The sequence below is a fragment of the Euleptes europaea genome, chromosome 6, assembly GCF_029931775.1.
Source record: "Euleptes europaea isolate rEulEur1 chromosome 6, rEulEur1.hap1, whole genome shotgun sequence".
NCBI lineage: Eukaryota > Metazoa > Chordata > Lepidosauria > Squamata > Sphaerodactylidae > Euleptes > Euleptes europaea.
In genome coordinates, this window is record NC_079317.1 from 101,088,675 (window position 1) to 101,116,089 (window position 27,415).

Below are 27,415 nucleotides of genomic sequence, written 5' to 3' on the forward strand. Positions count from 1 at the left end.
ATTTCAAAGATTTTGAACTCCAACAGCTTCCCCAAAAGAAATGGGTTTATATATCTGAATATAATTCTGTGGTTTACTGTCCAACAAAGTACATAGGATAGAGTTACGTATACCTGTCAGGAAGATTTTATAGTTGTCGTGCAGAACATAAGTCATAGTCGCTGTCAGAGGAGTAGTCTAAGGGGTTGGAAGATCTGTGGGTTGCCCGTTCCAGAGCTGTGAGAAGAAACAAGCATTCTTAGCCTCTAAAGGTGCTACATCCTAGAACACTGGTTCCCAACCAGGGGTCCGTGGACCCCCAGGGGTCCACGAGAACTAAATTAAGGTCCACGAAACAAAGTTATAAACCCATAATACATTAATATTTTCAATTAAACGTTCTCTATTATAAAAATATATATTCAAATATTATTCTAAGTTTAATGTTTAACAGTTATGATTAAAGTTTATTTTCAAATTCTTGGAATTTTTATTTTGAACCTTGGGGTCCCTGCACCGAACAAAAAAGTCCTAGTGGTCCCTGGTCAAAAAAAGGTTGGGAACCACTGTCCTAGAGAAATATCAAAATTTAGGGACTAAGGGGCAAACCTGACACAATGGAAAAACCGATGTGGAATTTATTCATCCAGTCACAGTTCTCTCAGAACTCTCTCAGCCCACGCAGAGGCCGGCAATGGCGAACCACCTCTGAATGTCTCTTGCCTTGAAAACCCCATGGGGTCACCACAAGTCAGCTGTGACTTGACAGCACACACGCACAGTGTATTTATGCACTTTTCCATTCATGTAGAGAGTGGGTGAAGGGGAGTCTGGGTGTTTTTTTTTTACTGAAAATGGAGCACATGGGTGAGAGGAGCTTAACCCCTGCACCCCATTCCCCTCTGGGGAATAGTCCACTCCGATGTCTGAATGATGCATACTGTTTTTATGGCTACTGGGTGACTTATCCTTGGATAACTTAATTGCAGGCGAATAGAGATGATTGGTTGGGATTTTCTGAATGGAAGATAATGACTGGTGATTTTTCCTAAATGTCAATTTACTATACGGGGTGGTCCAGAACCAGAGCTCTGCAAGAGGACAGAAAAAAAATAAATAAATTGCATTTGGGGACAAAGAGGTGAAAGAGATTGACTGCTGAAAGTTTGTAGCCGGCACTGGTCGATGTACGTGCTGTTCCTCTCTGTATCTAGACACATGATCTCTAGACCTCTGGATGAGAGCCACTGCCAGCCTGAGTAGACAATGCTGAACTTGATGGACTGAGGGTCTGATTCAGCACAAAGCAGCTTCATGTGCTCAGGGTCAGTGGCTGTGCAGTCTGCTGTTAAGCGTCTGTCTGTTGCGACTACACTCTCCCGAGTTGTGCATTTTTAAACAAGGCAGATATTTCAAAGACACTAAAGCTCTCATCAAAAAGAAATGAGGCCCTGGAACTCTGCCCCAGGACATCTCAGGGAAGTGGGGAGCACGTAACACTGTCTTGGGTAGGATCATTATCTTTAGCTACCTTCTGAAAGGCAATAAAGCCCTTCCTCTTTTGGAGGCCATGCAGAGTTCCATTATGCTGTACCTTAAGATACTTTCATTGGTGTTAGGATCTGAAACTTACTTAATTAATCTGCTACCATTCAGAGTGTCTAAGCCTTAATGGGATGTTATTTACCTCCATGCCATGAAAAGCTTCAGCTATGCATTTCCACAAGGGTTACCAAACTCCAGTTGAGGGCTGGAGAGCTCCTGGAATTACAACTGATATCTAAACTACAGAGATCAGGTCCCCGGGAGAAAACGTCTGCTGTGAAGGGCAGACTCTACAGCAGGGGGGTCAAACTCATTTGTTACGAGGGTTGGATATGACATAAGTGTCACCTGGTTTGGGGAAGGAAGCAACTTGAGCAGGGTATAATGCCATACCATTCACCCTCCAAAGTAGCCATTTTCTCCAGGGGAATGGATCCATGTCATCTGGAAAGTAGCTGTAATTCTGGGAGATCTCCAGTTCCCACCTGGAGGTTGACAACCCTAGTTCCCCTGGAGGAAATGGCTGCTTTGGAGGGTGGAGTCTATGGCATTGTACCCCTCTGAGGTCCCTCCCCTCCTCAAACCCCACCGTCCCCAGGCTCCACCCCCCCCAAATCTCCAGGAATTTCCTAACCTGAAGTTGGCAACTCTATCTCCATCCCACCCAACAGCTTTATCGGCCCCTCGGTCAGCTTTCCCTTTCTCTGGCCCTGCAGCCCCCACCTAGAAAAACTGTGGCCCAGTTGTGCGGTCCCATCTACTGGGCCAGACCCACTTGCTTGGTAGGAAACCCTCAAGGACTTATGGGGGGCACCTCAAGTTTGCCCTGTATCCTCTTCCTACACTATTTCCTTTTTCTCTCCCCCTTGAAACGCCCATATCCTCTCCCCTTTCCCTGTCTCATTCTCGCCTTTTCAGCCATTCCCCAACCTGCCTTTTATCTGCCTCCCCAAATCAGCTATATTTATTATTTATTTATTTCATTTGTACCCGCCTTTGAGGACCAAAGCAGCTCACATTATTCTTCCCTCCTCCTTTTTATCCACACAACAACCCAATGAGGTAGGTTAGGCTGAAAGTATGTGACCGGTCCAAAATCACCCAGTGAGCTTCCATAACAAGATGGAGATTTGAACCTGGGTGTCTCAGAACCTACTCTGACGTCTACCCCACACTGGCTTCCACAGGGTGGCTTCTATTGAACAGGAGCAAAAAGCCAGGCCTAGTTGAGTCATGCAAGTCAGTTGGCATCACATCGCTGCCATGCCTAGGGTTGCCAACTTCCTTAGGCAGGACCTGGGGATCCCCCGGAATTACACTTCATCTCCGCACTGCAGAAATCAGTTCCCCTGGAGAAAATGGATACTTTGCAGGTGGACTATGTGGCATTGCACCCCACTGAGGTCCTTGTCATCCCCCGGCTTCACCCCCAAACAGGTTTGCCAACCTCCAGGTACTAGCTGGAGATCTGCTATTACAACGGATCTCCAGCTGATAGAGATCAGTTCACCTGGAGAAAATGGCCGCTTTGGCAATTGGACTCTATGGCATTGAAGTCCCGCCCCTCCCCAAACCTCACCCTTCTCAGGCTCCACCCCAAAAACCTCCCGCCAGTGGGGAAGAGGGACCTGGCAACCCTACTCCCAAATCTCCAGGAGTTTCTCAACTGAGAGGTGGCATCCCTATCACCTAGGGTTGCCAGGTCCCCCTTCGCCACCAGCAGGAGGTTTTTGGGGCGGAGCCTGAGGAGGGCGGGGTTTGGGGAGGGGAGGGACTTCAATGCCATAGAGTCCAATTGCCAAAGCGGCCATTTTCTCCAGAGGAACTGATCTCTATTGGCTGGAGGTCAGTTGTAATAGCAGGAGATCTCCAGCTACTACCTAGAGGTTGGCAACCCTACTATCCCCCCTTCCCCCACCGGTAGCTAGGAAGGACCTGGCAACACTACCCCCACTATCTTGCCAGTGGTCAAAGGGGAACTGGCAATCCTATGGGACCTGGGGATCTCCCAGAATTACAACAGAACTCTAGATGACAGAGACCTATGCCCTTGGAGAAAATGGCTGCTTTGGAGGGTGGACTCTATGGCCATTTATACTTGGTTATTAGCAGCCCGTTCCAGGCTGAATGGCCCCGCATATTTTTTTGAATTTTTCACGCTGAACCGTCATTCCAGAAGTGACTGCGAAGCCGGCGCATACCTGCTTCGCATTACTTAAGAGCCCCTTTAACGCAACCTTTGGCGTTTCCTCTGCCCCTAGGCTAGCCAGGCCCCGTAGCTCCACCGGCGGGAGCTTTGCGGGGCTGCGGCTGCAGTGTGAGCTTTGAGCAAGCATCAAAATTGACCATGCATAAGTGGCCTTTGGCACGGTATCCTGCTGAGGCCTCTTCCCTCCCCAAACCCTGTCCTCTTCAGGCTTCACCACAAAATCTCCAGGAATTTCCCAACCTGCAGCTGGCAGCCCTAGTCAGGCCTGGCCTCAGTGAGTCCTTCCTCAAAGGCCAAAATAGGCCTGGAAAGGACCCTGCTCCCCACCTTTTGCTGGCAGAACCAAACCTGGAATCTGTGGTTGCCTAGCAAAATCGTCACCGGATTTAATTATCCAAAGGTCTGCCAACTTTGCTAATAGAATATACGATAATCATTCACAATAATACATGACGGACACTCTGTACCTCTACCCTCAGAAAGAAAAAAGAGACGTTCCAACCACTGTATGCCAAGTCTATGAAAAAGGAATGGATACATTTTGACAACTGGGAAACCTCCTGGTCAGTTTTGCCTTTGCAAGGGTGAGTATTCTCTTTAAAAAACAAATCATATTTTAAGAGCTATTTTGTTTAAATTTTCACAATTTGTAACCAGAATTAACACCGGGACTCTTGCAAATAATATAGAAAACCAATGAAGTTATGAATGCTGTTTTTTGTTTGGTTTTTAATTTAAGGATCATGTGCTAAAGATGGAAGGATTACACGCCCCATGGAGCAGAGTGGTAAGCTGCAGTACTGCAGTCGAACCTCTGCTCACGACCTGAGTTCGATCCCAGCGGAAGTTGGTTTCAGGTAGCCGGCTCAAGGTTGACTCAGCCTCCCATCCTTCTGAGGTCGGTCAAATGAGTACCCAGCTCGCTGGGGGTAAAGGGAAGATGACTGGGGAAGGCACTGGCAAACCACCCCGCAAAACAAAGTCTGCCTAGAAAACGTCGGGATGTGACGTCGCCCCATGGGTCAGGAATGATCCGGTGCTTGCACAGGGGACCTTTACCTTTTTTTTTTAATCTTTACTACCTGGGTAGGGTGAGAGGTAAGAATTTTTCTTGAGGCCTTGGATATAGCCTTTCTCCTCATCCATAATCCCTTGGCTTTCAGAACGTGGCTGGAAGGCTGAAGAGCTGTTGCGATGGAATGAAACTAAAGAAAAGTGTGGTGTAGAATTAGTAATTACTTCCTACCCAAGGCAATAAGCAGTCTTCAACTCGAAACACATATTTATACTCAACTAAAATTTGAAACTCAGAGCTACATGTGAATGATGTTAATGAAGGGGGCAAGAGCAGAATGACCCGGCCATGCAATTAAAAAACAAGCACACATTTTACTGGGAGTAAGTCCTGCTGGATAATCCTGAATAGATTCTGAGCAGACCTGCTTAGGAAGCATGAATATCTGCCAAGCTAGTTCCTACCTCTAGAGGGAGGAAAAGCTCATACTATGATGGGTTTACCGAGGGTCACACAAAAACCGCAAAAATACCAAGATGGGAGTTTCTCTAGAGACTGCCACCATGTTTCAAATATAAATTGTGCAATTGGGATTATTGGCTTGGATCTCTATGTGCTAATTTTCAGAAGGGCTATTTTCTGAACTGAACCAAGTAACATTATCATATGCAGTGTTGTACTTTGTGACTGTCTGCAGTATGAAATTTAAATCCTGAACACATATATTAAAATCCTCATATGTGCTAGGTAGTTAGTGACGTTCTGGGCGAAAACATTTTCTTCTCCCAGGCTGTTACTGAATAATTTATTCTCTTGTTTTAGTGTGCTTTTTATTATAATTATTGATTATTTGTTTGGTTTATAGCCGCCTTTTCTTGGTCAAGACTAGGCTGAGTGCAGCTTACAACCTTTTAAAACAGTTTAAAACAATCCATAAATTACAATATCTACAACAATGGCGCCTTCAACCAGCAGCAATAATACTCAATTTGTGGGGGTATAGCAGAGGGCGCTGTAGTGTTTGTGCTACATGATATTTTATCATTTTACTGCCTGTATTATTGCTGCTATTTTAAATAGTTTTTAACACATATTTGAATTGTTGCTGATGTTATGGGTTCTTTATAGAATAGAATAGAAATTTTATTACAGTTAATGACCAGCACAAGTAAAGGGTTCTTTATTGACTTTGCTGAAATAGGTTCTTAATTGTATGGGTGGGTATGTATATTCTGACGGCCTAGAATTCTCTTGCAGTCCTCTTTGTAGATCTTTTATGTTTAGTGCCATCTTAGGAGGTAGAAGAAGAAGAAGAAGAGTTGGTTTTTATATGCCGACTTTCTCTACCACTTAAGGGAGACTCAAACCGGCTTACGATCACCTTCCCTTCCCCTCCCCACAACAGACACCCTGTGAGGTGGGTGAGGCTGAGAGCTCTAAGAGAGCTGTGACTAGCCCAAGGTCACCCAGCTGGCTTTGTGTGTAGGAGTGGGGAAACAAATCCACTTCACCAGATTAGCCTCCGCCACTCATGTGGGGGAGTGGGGAATCAAACCCGGTTCTTCAGATCAGACTCCACTGCTCCAAACCACTGCTTTTAACCACTACACCACGCTGGTAGGGAGTGATTCTTTCATACTGCATCTGTCAGGTGCTCTGAGACCAGAGGTCCAGTCTAGCTAGGACTCTGCAAACTGAAACCTGCTTGAAATGTCAAGACTAGCTGGGGAACATATGATTTGATAATAAAGAATGGGGTAGGGATGCCAGCCTCCAGGTGGGGCCTGGGGATCTCCTGGAATTACAGTCGATCTCCATACTATAGAGATCATTTCCTCTGGAGAAAATGGATGCTTTGGAGTGTGGACTGTATGGCATTGTACCCCACTGAGGTCCGTGTCCTCCCCAGGCTCCACTCCCAAATTTCCAGGAATTTCTCAACCTAGAGATGGCAACCCTATTTCCCTGTCCCATACTGGTGGCCTGGAGGGATCTGGCAACCCTAGAATGGGGATATCTATGAACATCTTAAGAGTGCCTTTCCTTCATCATTAAGTAATCACAGTTTGTATGCTGGCTGGAATGAAAGGGCAGGGGTTTCTTTGTCTTCTTGGCAGTCTTATGCCTAGATAGCCTTATTTCTAGAAATTAGCCCATTCTTCTGAGCCACTTACATATCTCACAGAGATCTGAATGTTCTGAATGTTGTGACTATGAGTTTTCATTCTGATCCTTTGGGAAGCAGGGAAGGTGCAGAAGCTGGAACAAATGTACACTGGCCACATTTAATAATAAGGAATTTGGAATTTCCCAAGCATGTGATTCTCCCATGTGATTCTATTTTAGCACGCCCAGGATTTTGATTTCAGTTCAGTGGTTCAAATAAAAGTTTGCTTTCCTGCTGTTAAAGCTGGTACATAGCCCACTAACTGTCGGGTTATAACTTAAAGGTGCCATTCCTCCCCTCACCCCATCTTTCTGAAATGCTTTTCATGATTAAATAGGAAAATGCTGCACAATATCTTTGTTGGAAGCATGCCTCCACACTTCCAGCACTACAGGAAGTTTATGTAAAACAGGTTTTGAGAGGCATCAGGTTGGTTGGTTCTGAGGGAAACCTCTGCTCATGTTGTGGTTATTTTCTGTAAACCACTAAACAAATTGGTTGACCAATAGCCATCCTGTTACCAAATCAAGGAACCCAACAGCATATACATCAGAGATCAAACTGACCACAGTAGAATTTCTATGCTATCACCGGAGGCAACAGAGTTAGGGCATTTACTTCATGTGGGACTTCGTCAAGTTTACAATGAGAATGTAAAACGTGAACGGACTAGAATGTGACATGGTACCTATGGGTACCACAGAGCACGCCACTACTTCCCTAGCACTTGCTGAGCTTTGCAGAAAGTATCTGGGGCCATTGTAAAGCAGGTCTTGTTATTTGCTGCTCTCGTTCAAATGAATGTGATTTCCATGGATGTGGTAGCAGTTGCAGCCACTGGATGATCAGGAGGACTGGTAAGCACCTAGGCTTTCCTTAGTCAGTGTGTGGTTCCCTTCCCCTGTCAGGCCTGACCAACTGTTGCCATTAGCTTCTTGCAAAGCAGAGAGGGAGCTGTGTTGTAGTCTTAAAGTCCAAGGAGCTGGGCTGTTGCATGATGGGGAGATAAGCGTTCAGGAGTAGAAGCCCACCCCCTAATTCTCACGGGTTGCTGTTCTTAACAGTGGCTCCACCATGCTTCCAACCAATGTACAAATCAATAGCCAGCTCTGAATAAGGCAGCTTCATGTATTAGCATGGTTGCCATGTGATTCTTCTGCTGGAGGGAGATACTGCATTTGGCTTAGCCTTCTGTAGCAACCATTTTGGGGGAGTACTTACCACCCCCTCTCAAAATTCCAAAGGTACCTGCAGACTCAAAAAGGTTGGGGACCACGGGACTAGAATGTATATTCAATTTCTCTTCCACTTTCTATCCCGCATTAACAGCATTTACATTTGGAATAACAGGTGCAAATGTTGGCTTGTTCGTTTGTCTTTAAAAATGGTTCTTACCATTTTGGTTCACTCCATTTGGACCAATCCACTGGTGCTGCTTCTTCTTGGAATCTACAGCAAGGGAAGATGAAGAGGGATGTTAGGTGGTAAATTACAGCAGATCACAGGGCGCTCAAAATGATTTGATTAACAGCTTTTATGGCTTATACAGGACCTGAAGCAGAACTGGGGGCTAGCCTATGTCCCACTGCCTTTAAGCAACCCAAACCAGTGAAACAGCTATTTGCCTTTTGTACTTGACTCAACTGCCACCATTTTGTGAGGCATCCAGTAAAAACTAAAACCACAACCTCCAATGGGGTAGCCCGTCTTAACCATTACCATGTTGCCTGTTTTTCAGAACAATGGATAAATCAAGAAAGTCACAAACTCAAGGGCCTAACCAGACATGCACACTTTCCATGTACAACTGCAAATACTTGTGTTATGCCCATTTGATTGGACCTACTACTATTCCACAGGCCTGTAAGACTAAGATGTTCCACCAGGCCTATGGTTGAGGGCAGCAAAGGTATATAATCATAGCTGGCCTCCCTCCCCCCTCTGCTTTTTATCTGTTTCCAACTTGTTGAATCTTAAGGGGGTCCCGATTGCCTTTCCCCAGACCTGCCATGGACCCGTGTGCCATTAATAGGCACCAACTGGTTTTATTGTTAGATTTTATTGTTAGAATTGTTCCGCACCAATTTTACTTAATTATGGTTTGGACTGTTTTTAATGGATGGCCTCAGTAGGGATAGACAGTGGGATATAAGTTCAATAAATAAGTAAATATTGCCGTTGGCACCGGAACCGTGTGTCCTGAGCTGCCACCACTGCCATTTTCCCCTTGCTCACACCCAGGCCCCATGAGGAACTCTGCCACTGCATCAGGCTTTACTGGACTGAGCTGAGATGAAAAGGGACTGGGAGAAGGGACAGTGCATGGGCTACTTCCCCCCTAACGAAGGGGAAGAGGTGGGAAAGGGAGGATAATGAGGGGAATAATAATGTGCAGGAATTGAGGAGAACCCATAACTCACACCTGATTGTTACACATGATGGAGACTCCAGACCCAACACGTACACTCTTTAACAGGATCGCCACATCTCTGTAGTGTATGCTTGCATGCTGGAAAGTACACGGACTAAATGTGATTGTACCCTAAACTGGGTCTAAGCTGATACAAAGGCAAATGCCACTTACATTTCTTTGTCAGTTTTTTATAGATAAAGGGCGCACAAATGACCAGGAAGACTCCTGTGAGGACAAGGACTAAGACGGTTTTCAAGACGGTTTCTGTATAAGACACAGCTTCAGCATCTTGGCCTGGAGACAGAAGATAAGCGTACAAGCTGAATCACTCCTAGGAGAAAGCTCATCTTCAGATAAATATTAGTGCCTTTGACAATAACCAGCAAAAACATCCTCTCCCATTCACCGGAGCCACAAAGTTTCACCCAGCCTTTTATCTCACCTTCTTCAACACTTCACCTGAATCTCTAGTTCTTACAGTTCTCAGCCTACACCACAAACAATATTCCAATTCCCTCTAACATCCAAAGTGCCTGCTGTGAGACTCAACATAAGAGAACGAGCTGTGTTCAAATCTCACCTTCAGCTGCCCATCTAATATACTATATTAAATATAGGGATAATATTCTGCTTTACTTTACTGGGGTATTGTCAGGATTTCTGAGGTGATGTATATGGAAGCACATGCAACTGCATATAGGCTATGTCAATGAGAACCCTGGGGGTTCCCTGTCCCCCCGGAGCAGCATTTCAGGGCATTCGGAGCTCTAGTGAAAGGGAAAGGGAAATCCCTTTCTTCAGCGGAAATGAGCCACAGGATCCAAACACTGAACTTTTAAGTATTCAGCTGAAAAAAAGGAATTGGCTGTTATTGCAGAGGGACATCACTGTGTCTCTATGATCAAGTCCTTTGCATTGGAAAAGAGTGAAAACCCATTCAGTTCTGTTATGGAAGTAACGATGATGACTGCATTAAGGCTGGACCTCCCTGGTGTCACAATCAAATGGAGTTCCTATGGGTGATTCCCAGTGACCTATCAGTGCAGCGTTAAAAAGTGTTTTGGATGCTAGGTGACTGCAGGTGGTGGCACCTGTATGAGCGCCTGCTTTTGGGGAGGTCGATTCCATTTACCAGAATCAGAGTCCCTGCCCCAAATCCAAAGAAACAGAAGGCAAAACTAGATGTTAGATTTTTTAAATGAGTCAGATCACTCACTTTCCCTGCAGCCACAAAGCAGCTGCAGGGAACAGCTTTTTAAAGAACCACAGAACCCCTATTTAACTCAGGAGGTTGGTGTGTGTGGGGAGCTCCTACATCTCCCCTGAACTTTTTCCTGAGCTGAAGGAAAATGGTACAGGGGAGGAAGGTGGGAGCCCTTCTTCCTTCTATGGGGACCTGAGCCAAATTGGGCCCCTGTGGTCCTTTATAAGGGATTCTCTGCAGCTGCTGTATAGAAAGCTCTTTGAGTATGGGAAAGCCAGGCCTGACTTTTTAAAGAATATAATATCTAGTTTGTCACAGGTTTCCTTTTCCTATTAGCTGCGAGGTGTAACAGCTTTCTCTTGCCAAAGGATTTGTGGACCTTCTTGAGTACCCTCACAGACCTACAGGAGTCCTTGGACACCAGTCTGATAAAAAAAGTGTTATTATTCTGTTCTAGATTTGAGACTGTATATACTACCTACCTCACAGGGTTGTTGTGAGAATAATAATGGAGGAGAGGATGATGATGTAAGCCTCTTTGGGTCCCCATTGGGGAAAAAGGCAGGGCACAAATGAATTAATTACCGGTAAACACATATTGCCAACCAAAACAGAGTGCAGGGATAAAGCTAGCCATAGATACAGTGGAAGGAAGGGATTGTGGACCGAGTGCAGTTGTCATGTGCTTCATTGTGTGGTTTTGTTCTCAGCTCAGTTTTCAGATGGGTAACTTTTTTTTTTGCCATCAAGTCACAGCTGACTTATGGTGACCCTGTAGGGTTTTCAAGGCAAGAGATGTTCAGAGGTGGTTTGCCATTGCTTGCCTCTGCGTCACGACCCTGGTATTCCTTGGAGGTCTCCCATCCAAACACTAGCCAGGGTCAGGGCTAGCATTGCCAACTCCAGGTTGGGAAATACCTGGAGATTTTGGGACAAAGCCTGAGGAGGGCGGGGTTTGAGGGGAGGGACTTCAGTGCCATAGAATCCAATTGTCAAAGTGGCCATTTTCTCCAGGTGAACTGATCTCTATCAGCTGGAGAACAGTTGTAATAGGAGATCTGCAACTAGTACCTGGAGGTTGGCAACCCTAGACAGGGCTCAGAGTGTGTGACTAGCCCAAGGTCACCCAGTAAGCTTCCATGGTGCGAAAGAGGAGTCCAGTGGCACCTTAAAGAACAATAGCATAAGCCAGGGGTGTCGAACTCATTTGTGGAAGGCCGGATATAACATAAATGTCTCTTGGTCAGGCCGACTGTGCGTACCAAATAAACAAATAAATAAATACCATAAAATGTAATGACACGTACTGGAGATATGAACTTTATAGAAGACACAGGCAAAGTCAATTAATGATATTGGTTTTTACTTAAAAGAAGAAGAAGAGTTGGTTTTTATATGCCAACTTTCTCTACCACTTAAGGGAGAATAAAACCGGCTTACAATCACCTTCCCTTCCCCTCCCCACAACAGACACCCTGTGAGGTAGGTGAGGCTGAGAGCTGTGACTAGCCCAAGGTCACCCAGCAGGCTTTGTGTGTAGGAGTGGGGAAACAAATCCAGTTCACCAGATTTGCCTCCGCCGGTCATGTGGAGGAGTGGGAACCCAGTTCTCCAGATCAGAGTCCACCACTCCAAACCACTGCTCTTAACCACTACACCAGGGGTCGGCAAACTCATTAGTCAAAAGAGCCAAATATCAACAGTACAACGATTGAGATTTCTTTTGAGAGCCAAATTTCTTAAACTTAAACTATATAGGTAGGTACACTGTTTATTATTTTAATAAACTTTAATTAAAGATTTAAGTCTTAATTAAACTATAGGAACACTGAATTAAACTTGATATCATACTTAATAGTGATCTTATTTATTGATAAAAATTAAATTGTAAGTCCCTGCCATTTCCCCCTCCCCGTCCGGAGTCCTCGTCTGGAAGCCTGGTCTACCGCCATAAAAGCCTATTGGTAGACCTGGCCTCCGGCTGAGTCCCATTGGGAGGCCAGGTCTACCCATTGGCTTTCTTGGCAGTAGACCTGGCCTCTGGAGGCCCATAGAAGCCAATTGGTAGACCTGGCCTCTGAAGGGGGACTTTTCCCCCTCCTCGGAGTCCAGGTCTACCGCCAAGAAAGCCAGTGGGTAGACCTGGCCTCCCAATGGGACTCATCCGGGGGCCAGGTCTACCAAAGGAAGCCTGCCCCACCCAACAGCTGATAGGCGGGTGGGGGGGCAGGAACTGCCGAGCCGCCCGCCCAGCAATCGCGCGGCTAGAGGGGAGGGGAGGCTTTAGCCTCCCAACCATTGAGGGCAAGGGAAAGCGGGACCTGCCCATTCTCCACGGCGGGGGGTGGGTGGGAGAGACAGCGCGCCCGCTCGCCTGCTCTCTCGTGCTCGCTTGGTCTCTCTCTCTCTCAGGCGCGCCGGCTCCGCAGCCCGGCTGCCGGCGCGAGCGGGCGCGAGAGCAGGGGCTCCGAACCAAGTTCGGAGAGCCGCACTCAACGGGCCAAAGAGCCGCGTGCGGCTCGGGAGCCGCAGTTTGCAGACCCCTGCACTACACCATGCTGGCTCGCTGGGCCTGGAAAGGTACCTGGCTGGGCGAGCAAGGCTGGAGCGGCCGTGCTCAGCCCAGAACAGGGGAGGGTCGCTGGCTGGGTGAGCGGGCCCGCTGCAGCCCCAGGAAACTCATAAAGGGAGGGGGAGGGGGGGCTGGCTGCCTCAGCTCGCGGGCCAGAGAAAAGCCTCTGGGGGCTGGACCCGGGCCGCATGTTTGACACCCCTGGTATGAGCTTTCGTTAGTCTTTAAGGTGTTGCTGTATTTCTGTTTTTACATGGAGTTCATCATAACTATGCTGGAAAGACTGGGAGGACGGATGTGTTTACACTGAGATCCATGTCCAGTTTAAGAGCAGCAGGGCAGGGCTCAGGGCAGGAGTTGATAGGATGGTGTTGCTTAGGTACAGCCTTCAAAAACCCAGATACAGCCTATACAAAATAGGCCTGTGAATTGAGAGCCATTCCGTAATATGAAGACTGAGTTGGGAGACAGAGGTAGAATTCTGGGGTGAAAACGCATGGTCGCTTTCGCCTCCTTTCTTCCCTGTTCCAGCCAGGATGCAGCCAGGATCGAACGCACGAACGTGCGTTCGATCCTGGCTGCATCCTGGCTGGAACAGGGAAGAAAGGAGGCGAAAGCGACCATGCGTTTTCGCCCCTGGACTGCACCACTTCAGCCTACAGGTGTGGGATAGGTTCATATTTCTGACTGCTCCCCTGTGCAAAACCCTTTCTTGCACGTGTTAAACTTGCACACGGGCAAAGGGGTTTAGCACAGGGCCTTCCTCGGCTTACTAAATGTGCGATTTTTAAATGTGGAGAAGGGTTTTACAAATGGTGCCTGAAATGGTGCAGCTCACTATCGCTTCAATCTCATTTACTATTCTGACTAGACTGCTTCTGACCCCTCTGCCTGCTCCTTGTAATGGTGAGGCAACGTTATAAGCCGATTTCCTTCCAAATTGCAATTATCACCCTCCAAGGAAGGAAAAGCAGCCAAGAACCTGTGCATGTTCTCCCGGACAGTTTCACTCACCTGAGCATTTCATTAAGCTTATACCCAAGCATTCCTTGGTTCTGTTCAGGCACTCCAAGCTGAGGTTCATTTTTTCACACTTCACCTTTGTCCACTTCTCAGGCTGCTGCATCTTCCCCTGGTCCTTTATTTCTATTGCATCAGCACAGTCTGCTTCCTGACAAACCTTGGGGGCCAGTTTTGTCCACCATTTCTGTAAGCCGAGGCAGACCATTTCCCCGTGGTCTCCTAAATGCTGCCCTGCTGTCCCAGAGCACAGTGAAGTTCCATCTTCTAGTCTGGTCCTTGAAGGGTCTTGTGAGAAAGACATGGGAAAAGTAAGTCCAATGCTCCAAACAAGTAGTGTACTATGGTAGTTAACAGCTCTGGTTTGGGAAATACCTAGAGATTATTGGGGTGGAGCCCAGGGATGGTGAGGTTTGGAGAGGGGAGGGACCTCAGCAGGGTATAATGCCATAGAGTCCAGCATCCAAAGTAGCCATTTTCTCCAGGGGAACTGATCTTGGTCCCCTGGAGATGAATTGTAATAGTGGGAGATCTCCAGGTGCCCCCTGGAGGTTGGCAACCCTATTAATAGCATCAGGTACCAATTGAACAGTCCCCAGATCAAATCTAAATGTTCTCATTGAATTTATTGGGCAACCTTACAAAAATAATGATCTACATTGTAGATAGGAGCCCCGTGGCGCGGAGTGGTAAGCTGCAGTACTGCAGTCAAAAGCTCTGCTCACAACTTGAGTTCGATCCCAACGGAAGTTGGTTTCAGGTAGCCGGCTCAAGATTGACTCAGTCTTCCATCCTTCCGAGGTTGGTCAAATGAGTCCCCAGCTTGTTGGGGGTAAAGGAAAGATGACTGGGAAAGGCACTGGCAAACCACCCCGTAAACAAAAGTCTGCCTAGTAAACGTTGGGATGTGACGTCACCCCATGGGTCAGGAATGACCCGGTGCTTGCACAGGGGACCTTTACCTTTACTTACATTGTAGATGCTGTAGGATAAATAATAATTCAACCTCAGTATTCTCCACTGCATCTACAATTTGGGGGGTAATGGGCCAGTATGGGGAAGTGGTTGGACTAAGACTGGGGGACACAGGTTCAGATCCCCAGCTTAGTCATGAAGCTTCCTGGGTGACTTTGGCACCGCCTAGACTCTCACAGGGGTGTTGTGAGGATAAAATTGAAGCAGGAAGCACCGTGAATGCTACCCTGATCTAGAAATGTCGTATATTAATATATTAATACTAATAAAATCCATTGCAACAATAATGAAGAAAAAGGATGTGAAACGTTTGACTATTGAGAAAATGCACCAAGGATAGATCAGAGTCCTTCTTGGCCTAGTACAAGGATGGCCAATCTGGACAAGAACACAGAGGGCCCATAGTTCTGACTATGAACTAGACTTAAAATCTTTTATGTTTATCTCATGCTGAGCTTCTACCAACTCCCTAGCTCAGTGCATTAGATGAAAAACATAGTTAGGCCCATGAATCTGCATATATAATGTGGTGGCACCGTTTGATACTTGGTACAAGATTTGTGGCACACTTGCCAAAAGGTTTGGTTGCCAGTAGTGTTTTCTTCATCCTCTGTAGTCAATACTGATGGTGGTCTTTTTCATTGGGCCAGGTATACCTTTTACAAGAACATTTTAGTAGAAGCAGTGGGCCACAATCAGAACAGAATTCAAGGAGTCAGGTAAGTGACTTTCTGGATACTACGCCATGCTGACTCCATCTTCAGATGCGTTTGTTCAGAACAGTGATAAAATCTAATGTATAGCAGCAGCACAACAATACATATCAACCAGCCAAGCTACCCACAATAAGGATAAGTCCACTGTATGTCAAGGGCATAGCAGTTCTGATTTTTGCTCTGTGAATCTCTAATAACTGTCCTCATTTTTATTATGAGATTATATTTTTATTACAATTACTATGTGTAATTTCTGTAGTATGGATCACTTTCAGCAGTGAGGTTGGTGGTAGAATTATGCTTTATTATTTTCTTACCAGGAATCTTTGAGGAGGTGACCGACGGTGCTGACGTTTGGAGTAATTCAGAGGAGGTTTTAATGGGGTCTGAAATGACAAATGCAATCCAACATTGTCAAGTCTGAGCCTTTCTTGGTGCATAACCGGTCCTTTCCTGGGGTGGGTCTCAGTGACTCCCCGGGTAACACACACCATAAATCAAAAGCAGGCTTTATTTAAGGAATTCAAGAAAATTTATTAAAACAAGGCATATACTGTAGTTCAGTGGCTGTAAAATTCAGAAAAGTCACAAAACTAACTAGTTATCTCACTTACGAGAGTCCCAACACAGTGTAGTCGAGTCTTAAAGCAAAGAGTTCCAGAGCATAATAGAAATACCGTATCTTCAGGGCAGCAAGGAGGGGTAGGGAGAAAAGGGTTAAGGAGTTTGAGTACATGGCCTGCAGGAGTAATTGCCAGTGTGTGTTTGGGATGTGTGTGGGTGTGTGGCTAACACCTGCAGAGAATCAGAGAACAGTGAATATAGATGGAACTAACCGGAAAATTCCTCTAACAAATGTATTTTAGGAGAAATGAGGGATCAACCAAAGAAAGATAAGATGAAGACCACTGTAACACTAAATTTTGATGTCTTTATTTACTATCTCTTTAATCTGGGAAAGCTGTTTGGATATGCGTGAACCATGTGCTGCAAAACGCAAACACATGCATGTAATGATTTTTTTTTGTACTTTCCCCCCCACCCCCGACTGTTTTCCTTTTCCCTGTACTTCCCTTTTCCCTTTCTATAACAAAAATAAATTATTGACTTAAAAAAAGAAGAAGACCACTGTAACATTTCAACCGTGGTCAAGGCCAATGTTTCAGTAGTGGTATGATCTCAGTATTACAACCTGCCTTACATGCAAGCAAGACAAAGCTGATTTAGCCACAAGGCTTGCTCCTCCCATCATGCTTTAGATCAGGCTGCCCACTTTTTAAAAAAGTGTAGTGAAAGCAGTTTCACTATCATGAAAACTTTTTGAAAGCGCTGCAAAACTGCTCTGGGGAGCGGGTGGTTTTAGGTGCATTGATACAGTTGCGGGTAAAAGCCAATAGCTGCCCTTCCTCGCTAGCTTCTCTCTCCTTCAAACTCAACCACACCAAAAATGTGTCAAACCAGTTTTTCAGAGCTTGCCCCAAAACAGTCAAGGGTGCTTTCAAAGCACCCCTGCTGCTTTTAAATGTTTGTCTTACACACAGACAGAAGGGAGAAAAGAAGAATAGGATGTACCTTGGCAAAGTATGGCTATGTTCAGATATTGCGTGCAGTTAGATTTATATGGTTTGCAGTCCATCAGGGCAGTTTCATTTCCCTGGCAGCCTATTATCAAGCAAACGTCTTGCTTCGATAGTGCTGCAAAAGTCTGATTCAGGGTGCCCCAAAGGGGACCACAATTAAGCTGTTTACATGCAACTTCTGCATTCTGCTGCTTCCAACTGTTGCCATTAATTCTCTTCCATTTGTCTTCGTGGAAAATCTCCAGCCATCCAAAACATCTGGAGTTGTTACCGGTGAGCCTCACATCCCATTCTGTTGGGGAAACATTGAGATATTAGCCATCTAGAAAGAAACACAGAATGAAGCATAAGTTTCTTTTTCTTGGTGCTGTTGACCGAGCCACATGAACACATGAAGCTGCCTTATACTGAATAAGACCCCTGCTCCATCAAAGTCAGTATTGTCTACTCAGACTGGCAGTGGCTCTCCAGGTCTCCGGTAGAGGTCTATTCACATCACCTACTTGCCTAGTCCCTTTAACTGGAGATGCCGGGGATTGAACCTGGGACCTTCTGCATGCCAAGCAGATGCTCTACCACTGAGCCATGGCCCCTCTCCAGGGTCTCAGGCAGAGGTCTTTGGCATCACCTACTTGCCTGGTCCCTTTAACTGGAGATGCCGAGGATTGAACCTGGGACCTTCTGCATGCCAAGCAGATGCTCTGCCACTGAGCCACAGCCCCTCCCTCCTCTTACCTCCCCTTCCCCACAGCTTAATCTGCACACTTGAGATGGGTGAACACCTTTTGGCTCGAGATGCAAGTGTATCAACAATTACAAGGGGCTTTACAGAAATAATGATTTAAAAAAAAAAGGTTTCTCCAAGAATTGTAAACTGGCTTGGTCCAGTTGCTTCGCAGGAATGTAGGAATTATAGTGTGTGGGGATGGGTAGGCAGCACATTGCCTAGATAACCATATAATGTTTTCCTTTTGGACATCGGACACGTGACTGATCATCATAGATCACCTGTACCGGCATGTCTTAATTAGTGTGTCAGAATTTTTAATCGGTAGGTTTAGTGTTTTCATTCTGAGATTTCAGTCTGGGATTGTTCTGACTTGAAAAGTTCTGGCCAAATTCACCTGTCGACTCACTATTCAGGAGGCTGGGTATTGCTTTATAAATTTCATACCCATTTTTTTAAAAGTTCAGGTCAATTTCCGGTATCAATAAACAGGAACCAAGCGAACAGGTTTTTTTTTTTCCGTTTTTTAAAAATATAATTTTCATTGAATTTTTAACAAACTAATACAATATAAAAAAAGCAAAAGAAAAAGAAAGAAAAAAAATACATTACTAAAAAAGAAAAAGAAAAAAAGAAAGTGTACAAAGGTATTTATACAAATATTCAATACACATCGATCAGAGTATTCAAAAATACACTTTCTCCCCCACCCACCCAAGAAAGTGACCCATCACCAGACTTCCGAAGAAGTGTCTGGTAGTTTTATTTATTAGTTATCTAAAATTTAATTTTACTTAGAACAATATTTTCTATAGCTCACTAAATAACATAGTAAAATCCATTTTTGCCATCTTATTCCAATATGAGGCGGCCTTAAACCATGTTTGTTTAAACTCTTCCATATCATTTCCATGCAAAAATTCAGTGTTTTTTTTCCCATTTTGAGTGCCTAGTAGAAGGTGTGCAGGCTGCACAGGCAGGCAAACTACGAGTGGTTCATGTTGGGTCTTAGATAGCGAGATTTGTTACACGTCAGACAGTCAAAGGGTTAATTAGCCAAATGGTCAGGAAGAGCAGATCGCCATTGCTTCCATGTCATATGGTCACGTAGGCAAAGTAATCTGCATTTTACTGCTTTGGTATATCCTTTGTTTGAAAGAGAAAGTGTATCTCAGTAACCAAGATCCATCACCCTGAATGGTAGCAGATTAATTAAGTAAGTTTCAGATCCTAACAGTTCAGAATGCGGCTGCTTGGTTATTGACAAGGGCAAGCCGCAGGGTTCCTAGGGTGCCAGCCCTCGTACAACTAGAAGGGTTTCCAGACTGTTTCTGGATCGAAATCAAAGTGCTGGTATAATGCCCTGAAAACTGGCACAAAAGTAGATTAAAGACCACCTTTGCCCGCAGGAAAACAGAAGTAATAACAGCAATGCGCCATGTCGCTACATGGCTCTTGGTGGCTGCACGGGGACTACGCAATTCTCTTTCCTGCGAGGCTCCCTTTGTTTCAACTATCCTCGCCTTCTCAAGGCTGAAGAAGATAATACGTTATGGCTGAGTTGAAGCTGTATTGTTTTATTATTGCCAAGGCGTTTGATTTTTATTTTAATGCTGGGGTATTTTTTTAATTCTTCTGGTTGCTTATCCGCGGTTGGCTTTGTTTTGTTTGTGTTGGTTTAGGTTTTTTTTTTTAGGTTTATTTGCTTCAGATGTATTTTAAATTGTTATTTTTCCTGTTATTTCACAAGCCAGCTTGCAAATCTTTCCGACTGAACGGCAGGATAAAAAATGACGTATATAAATAAGTAAAATGGATTCTCTTGATCTAAACAGCGGAAGACTATTTTCAGAGGCAAGGGTATATGCCTCAAAATAAATCGCTGACCGCTCATTCCTGAGGGAGAGGGACCCGCGCCGGGGGCATGAGCGCGGCACAGCAACAGGATTGCCTGTCAAACCAGCATTCCCCCCAGGAGGCCGATTGCATGGGGCTTAATGGGCTGCACCAGGTAAATACCTGGCATAACTTTACACTGCATAAAGTGGGCATTCCATGGCCGAAAGCCCTTAGGAATGGGACTCCCGCCGGGAACACCCCCTTTAATGGCGGCATGGGCCCCCGTGCCATTCTGGGCCTGGCACAGTGTTGGCGCTGCCGCCCCATCGCACGGCCCTAACTCTTCTTCCGCCGGTGCCCGTGCTAGTTTAGATGCCACAAGTGGCATTGGCACTAGCGCGAGCCCTTTTCCCGCCTCCTAAACCCATTCGGCCCACAACCTCAGGAATGAGATGAACCTTGGTAAATATGAATTTCAAGCCTTTTGAACTTTGGCAGCACTGCTAACTTTCTGCCATTGGATTTAATAGGTTTTAACAGCATTGAATTCAGGCTGGCTCCTGCCCTTCCTAATTAAACAAGGAGGTGAAAGGGGACAGAGCACAGGATGAGGCATGGATCAATCACTTTATTCACTATATTTTCAGGTATAAATCATGAACTTTAGATCCACGGGAAACATATGACTACCTTTGCAAGGTAAACAGCAGCTGGGCAGACTAATTTGCCCCAGGAAATAGTATGAAGTATTAGTCTCTTGCCTTGAAAACCCCATAAAGGGGTCGCCATAAGTCGGCTGCGACTTGAAGGCACTTTACACACACACACACATTTCCCTCCAGTGCTGTGGTCTTGATCACACACACCCATACACACACACACAGTGGCTACTATTTTTAAAATGTCAGGAGATTCAATCATATCTGAGCTTTCCCTACAACACTTCTCATTGTGCCCTTACTGCCATTAAAGTCATTCATTTAATGCATTGGCTGAGTGAAGTACTTACCTTCAGGGCTCTTACTTTCTCCACCATCACAAATGATCACTGCGAAGAAAGTAACACACAGGTGAGAAAAGTAGGACACAAGCCACAAGCTGAAAGCACTTTTACTTCTCAGCAGGGAGATTGCTATATTCTTTTAGCTAAGCATTTCAAGAAACTTCTCTGTCGGTGGTTTATACTAATACACACGCAAATCAGCCTCTCCAGCTACTCAAAGCTTCATGTCTTATTCTAACCTCCTTGCCGCAAGGATGAAAGCTATATCTTCTTCACTAAAAATAACCACACCATCAAAATCTGTAGCAGGGTCCTGCAACCTATGGCTCCAGAACCAAATGTGGCTCAGTGTTGGACCAAATATGGCTTAAAAAAGAAAATTAAATCTTTCCGTTAAGGTATGTTGGAAGGCTGGCCCGATCTCATCAGATCTTGCAAGCTAAACATGGTTGGCCCTGGTTAGTATTTGGATGGGAGACCACCAAGGAAGTCCAGGGTTGCTATGTAGAGGCAGGTAATAGCAAGCCATATCTGTACATTTCTTGCCTTGAAAACACTACAGTAGGGGTGTCAAACGTAAGGCCAGGGGCCAGATGTGGCCCCTTGAGAGCTGTTTAGTCTGGAAAGAAGGCGGCTGAGGGGAGACATAATAGAGCTCTATAAAATTATGCATGGTTTGGAGAGAGTGGACAGGGAGAAGATTTTCTCCTCCTCCCATAATACTAGAACGCGGGGTCATTTGCTGAAGCTAAGGTTGCCCAGTCGGAGGATTTTGGGACAGAGCCTGAGGAGGGTGGGGTTTGGGGAGGGGAGGGACATCAATGCCATAAAGTCCAATGGCCAAAGCTGCCATTTTCTCCAGGTGCACCGTCAAACTAGAATCTGAAACCATGGAGAAGCTGGTTTATTAAGCACAGTAGTTTTAACTATACGTGTGTGTGGAGATCTTGAATTTATTGTGATTTGTTCCCCTGGGTTGCCCTCACATATTCCCTTGCTATAGAGATAGCTGGCCAGTGAAAACAGTATGGCAAGGCAAAGCAGGATTCAAGAAATTGACTGCAAGCCAAATCCTGATTTCACAAACTAAGCATAGTTAAACTTAAACAATGTTCTGTGTTGTGTCTGAACTGAGCGACTGTCTTGCACTATGTGAATGTCTGAATGTTGTATATGAAGAAAGGCACTTCTGGATTTTATAAACTTGATTTAAACCAGAGTTGCTTGAAGTAGCACATGAGACAGCGCCTTGAGTGTATTCAATGAAGACATTCACTGTCTGCATGTTTGGGGCACAATGAATCCTTCATTGAAATTAACAGGACAAGTTCAAAAAAGCAAATTCATATTATTCCCGTTCATTGTAATAGAATGTGTATGGAAGATATTCCTTCCAAATGCAAATTGTGCTCTGTCTCTTTCTGCATATGATCACCACAGCAATTACCATCTTCTCTTGTTTCTGGTCTTCTCTGTTGAATAATTTAATTAAGAGGAATTTTGATGAATGGGTGAAGAGGAGAAGAGAATCTTAAAAATGGAGGTTAAATTCATCTCACTTCATGGGAACAGTCCAAATTTGCACTAAGAGCATCTTTTCTCTCCGCTGGACATGGCAATTAAGCATGCAACATAATTAGAACTCTGCCTACTTCTAGCTGTCAGTCATTTTTTTTCCAGTTTAAAAATAAAAAAACCCTGTGCAACCACTCTGAGCAAGGCAGAAAGGAATGGCCAGACTATACAGTCTGCATGTGAATCCTATGCCTGTGTGGAGAAGGATCTGGTCCAATATGTTTTATGCATGCAACTAAAATGTAAAGTGTAAATGCGACCAATATATTTGTGAGCATGTCGATCATAAAAGTACACTCTTGCAGTGTGCGATACCACAAATGTGAGAGCACTCATGCAGCCCTTTAAAAGGTGAAAATCATTGTGGGACACCTGCCTGGTTATCCATGTAATTGTACATCCCAATACAGATCAGGGCTGTGGAAAGGGATGGAAAAAAGACAGACAGAATAAAGGTAAATGTCTTTGTCCCATAAGCCCAGGGGAAGTCTGTTTCTGATTGAGAACTTGGCATGGGGGAGAGAATTGACTACCCTCTTTTTCCAGCAGCACAGCCCCCATCCATATCCTCCACCCCGTAACAGCTTTTCACAACCCAGTTACACATTTTGGGATCCAGATAGAGATCCCCAGCTTTACACATGATTTGGTCCTACGTTTATGTACAAATCATTACCTCCCATTCATTATTAATCAATTTAGTGCTTCCAGCATGCAAAAGGCTTTACATTTCTTATATCATAGAATCATAGAGTTGGAAGGGACCACCAGGGTCATCTAGTCCAACCCCCTGCACAATGCAGGAAATTCCCAACTACCTCCCCCCTCCACACCCCCAGTGACCAGAAGATGGCCAAGATGCCTTCCCTCTCATCATCTGCCTAAGGTCACAGAATCAGCATTGCTGACAGATGGCCATCTAACCTCTTCTTAAAAACCTCCATGGAAGGAGATCTTACCACCTCCTGAGGAAGCCTTTTCCACTGAGGAACCGCTCTAACTGTTAGTAATTTCTTCCTAATGTCTAGAGGGAAACTCTTTTGATTTAATTTCAACCCGTTGGTTCTGGTCCGACCTTCTTGGGCAACAGAAAACAACTCGGCACCATCCTCTCTATGTCAGCCCCTCAAGTACTTGAAGATGGTTATCATGTCCCCTCTCAGTTATCATATCCCCTTGTAAAGTCATAGCTAGGGTAGAGCCAGTAGGTGCCTCCCATCTGTAGCACTGATTAACCCTACCAAATAACTGTTTTTTAAAAGGCTTTTAAAATGTGGCATCTCTACGGAACAAAAGCCTCTATTTAGAATAGGAACAGTTAAGTCAGTGGCAACTGGCATCCCTGCCGTCCCCATGACAGTGCTCCAAATGGCATCCTTCTACTACCCAACTAAGATTCTTCCCGGTGGATTTTTAAAGATCACATTCAGCCTTATAATTATGTGATTCCTCCTACTATGACTGACCATGCAGGCTGCTTAAATGGGAAAAGAGTAACATAAGGGAACTGTTTTAAGGCAAGTGTTAATTATAAGGAAACTGTTTTAAGGCAAGTGTTAATTATAAATAAGTAAAAGCCTCTGAACTTAAAAATAACTATTCTTATTCAGCTTTTATATCGCCAATGCTAAAAATTCATATACAATAAAAACATATGGTTGTTTGGACATGGAAAGTTTTGTAATCAGTGATTTTCTTTCTTTCTTTCTTTCTTTCTTTCTTTCTTTCTTTCTTTCTTTCTTTCTTTCTTTCTTTCTTTCTTTCTTAATATTTTTTCTTGCTATTCTTTCAATGAACAGATTTCAAAGCAGCTTTGAAGGCCCACCTGGAAATCACACCGCCCCTTCTACTGAGGAATGTCTGCTGCACTGCTGTGTCATTCATCTTCATGTGGTTGATCATGGTTATTATACTATTATGTTTGGAGAAGATGCTGGGAGTTCCATGAGTGGAAATTCGATATTCAGGCATGCAGAGCCCCAATTCCAATCAAGACTTGATATGGGGGAAGGAAGGTTTATGCCTTCTTCCTTGTTTCATTTTAGTGGCTTGCAAGGACAATTTTAATTTGGGAAGACAGTAGGGAGGGGGTGGCTGAAAACTGAATTTCTACAAATGCTGTTTGTAGAATTTCTACAAATGCTGTTTGCAGAATCTGTTCAGGGAATTTTCAGTGTCTCTTCTGGTTTGGCCCACTGTGGCTGAAAGAAAATGACTTGTCTGGGGCTCTCTAGTGAATTGTGACTGAATAGCAATGTTATCCCAGGTGCTCAGGTCCAAAGCCAGCTCTCTGTACCTTGAATAATTCTGGTTTGCTCATGCAGATTACTCCATGGAATAATGAAATCACTGTGCTCTGTGTGAAAGCACTCTCAAACACCAACTGGAAAGAAAAGCCAATATTTCTCTGTAAAAATCTGTTTGATTTCCAATATTAAGCTCCTTTGTTTCATGAAAATTCTCTGGACTTGATGTTTAATACAAATTAACCCATCCGGTTACGCCTATTCCTAATTAATCACTGAATGTTTTGCTTGACTGTAGGGAGAACATGAAACTTTCCCCCCTAGAGAAACATAACTTGGAATAATGTATTAGTTCACTGATTTGTTTATTCACTTCCACCCCCATTAATGTCGTGGATGAGTGACATTACATTATCAGAAGCTGATCTTTGCAAACTATTTTTGCATGTTTTACAGTGTATATTATAGAGCACACCGTGGACAGTGCTTGCAAGTCACTGATAGCTCTAAATAAACATATTGTACTACTTATACTGTGCTACTGATACTGTACTAGCTACAGGCCATAACATATTTATATGAAATACAGTAATGTCATGTTATAGGAATTTAGTTCTGTTGGTGTTCTCAGCACAGTTCATGACAACCTACTAGAACACACACGTATATACCCTACTTTGTTCCTTCCTGTTTAAACAATTCAACACAAACTGACTTTTTGTTTCCTCGTTTTGATTTTTGAATTGTAACATAAGGTCTGTCTGAACATTCAGGTAATGCCATTTTAGCAGTGATGTCATATTCTCCGACTAACTGAAAGGACTGGCGTACTATTGGGCTGAAATAAAATTAGATCCTCACCCACCATTGCTAATCCTTGATATACAAAAGTCATGATGTCTATTTAAAAGGATATATAATCAGAGGATGAGTAGACAATAGAGGTTGTCATGGTGGACAAGGTACTTATGGATAGTAGGTGGATGGTTAAGAACAAATCATCAGTCCAAATAATTGTTAAGGTTTCATCAGCAACTTTCTGCCTAAAGCGCTAATTCAGTTGTGGCCATACTCAGGGGTTCCAATAACAGTGCAGGTATAAATGTGCATAAATGTTCATGCAATGATCTTCCTTACTGGACTGAAATGACATTTTGTTTATATTTTGGGTTCTATCTGTCTGCCTAGTATATTTTGTCTCCCTCTCCCTCTGTGGGGCTCAGGGAGGGGTAAATCTTAGTAGCTTGTTTTCATGGGGTTGAATCCATCAAATAAAAACACTTTTTAAAAAGACTCATTACCTAGGAAAGAGATTTGTATACGTCTCGGTATAAGTTGGCCTCAGAATTTTTTTGCTATAAGAAAACACAATTATTTGCTTCATTCAAACAATGGAGCAAACTGAGACAACCAATACTAAGAGTTCTATAAATATTCTGCAGAGAGCACATCATTTACTGGTTATTTTGGTACAGGAAAGAGATAACATACTCACTGACAGTTCAGTCTTAGGCATGTTTACTCAAAGGTTAATAAATGTATAATTAATAAATTAATAAATGTAATAGGGCTTAATTGCACATAGGATTGCAGCCTTACTTAGATAATGGCTGCAGAAAAGCAGAGCAACCTCAAAGGAATTAGTTTGGTTCACTATGCCCTGAAGATAAATATCCATTTATTAAATATGAACCCACATACTCAGCAAGGAAGACTTTCACAACAGCTTACAAGATATCACCTATAAAAATAGTTACACAGTTTAAAACATCAGTTAGCCACAAAGAATATGCAGCAAGTCAGTACACAAAATCCATTAAAATATAGCTATAACACATCTCACTTCTGCCCTTCTTTAAAAAGAAAGGCCTGAATTAATCACCTCCAAGAAACGTGATCAGGTGCACTTCTCTCTATGAGTTTCAAAAAGAGAGGGACATCACAAGAAGGCCCTAAGATCTAGCTGCTTTTGACCATACTTTCATGAATTTAGGAACACAACACAGCTTCCTTATAGTGCATGCAGGACAACATATGGGGAGAGATATTCATTCAGATATCCTGGGTGCAGGCCAGTATTGGCTCTGGCATCGGGTGACTTCACTTACTCAGCCAACCTAGGCTTATTGCCAGATGAAGCTCTGTTAATGTGTGGTTTTACACACACCTCCATGGGACGTGACATTTCTGAATGCACTCCAGAGAAAATAGAGCTGCATGATAATGCTCAGCATTTCTATAGTACATTTCCTAAATGCCCAGAACGTTTCATATAGACTCACTCAGTCATTCTGACCACAGATGGACCAACATTATTATCTTCCCAGTAGACCAGGAGAAGGATTGGGAATGAGGCAGAGAGGCAGTAGCTTGCTGAAGGCAAGCCAGAGAGGTTACAACTCAGTTGATATTTGAAACAGGGATTACCAATGCATAGCTCATTACTGTGATACGCTAGCATGGGATCAACAGTCCTGTGGACTCTTCCTCTGCACGTGTGTGTGTGCGTGTAAAGATCATACTTATTCCATGCATGAAAGAGCCTTTCGGTACTACTCACCCCATATCCCCACCAACATCAATGGGATAAAGACTAGGTGCTTGAATCTCATCGGCTCGTTCTTCCTCAT

At 44.3% G+C, this 27,415-nt stretch overlaps 1 protein-coding gene across 1 annotated transcript; it reads right to left on the bottom strand.

The window, feature by feature from the left end:
- Window positions 1-112: 112 nt before the first annotated feature.
- Window positions 113-27,415, bottom strand: CD5 (CD5 molecule). Its single transcript, XM_056851992.1, has 9 exons — window positions 27,346-27,415; window positions 20,971-21,009; window positions 17,388-17,687; window positions 16,133-16,201; window positions 14,119-14,412; window positions 9,500-9,622; window positions 8,311-8,364; window positions 4,816-4,938; window positions 113-216 (listed from the first exon to the last, which is right to left on the bottom strand). Exons 1-9 carry the CDS (start codon window positions 27,413-27,415, stop codon window positions 128-130), a joined length of 1,161 nt encoding a protein of 386 aa, XP_056707970.1. The 3' UTR covers window positions 113-127.

What these genes read in the sequence shown, in the direction of transcription:
- CD5 (XM_056851992.1), bottom strand. Translation starts at nt 27,415, where the DNA reads ATGAGGAAGAACGAGCCGATGAGATTCAAGCACCTAGTCTTTATCCCA. An exon ending in CACCTCCTCAAAGATTCCTG is followed by an intron (nt 14,413 to 16,132) that starts GTAAGAAAATAA and finishes CTTTCTCACAAG; the next exon opens with ACCCTTCAAGGACCAGACTA. An exon ending in TTACCTCTCACCCTACCCAG is followed by an intron (nt 217 to 4,815) that starts GTAGTAAAGATT and finishes TTCTTCTCACAG; the next exon opens with CTCTGGAACGGGCAACCCAC.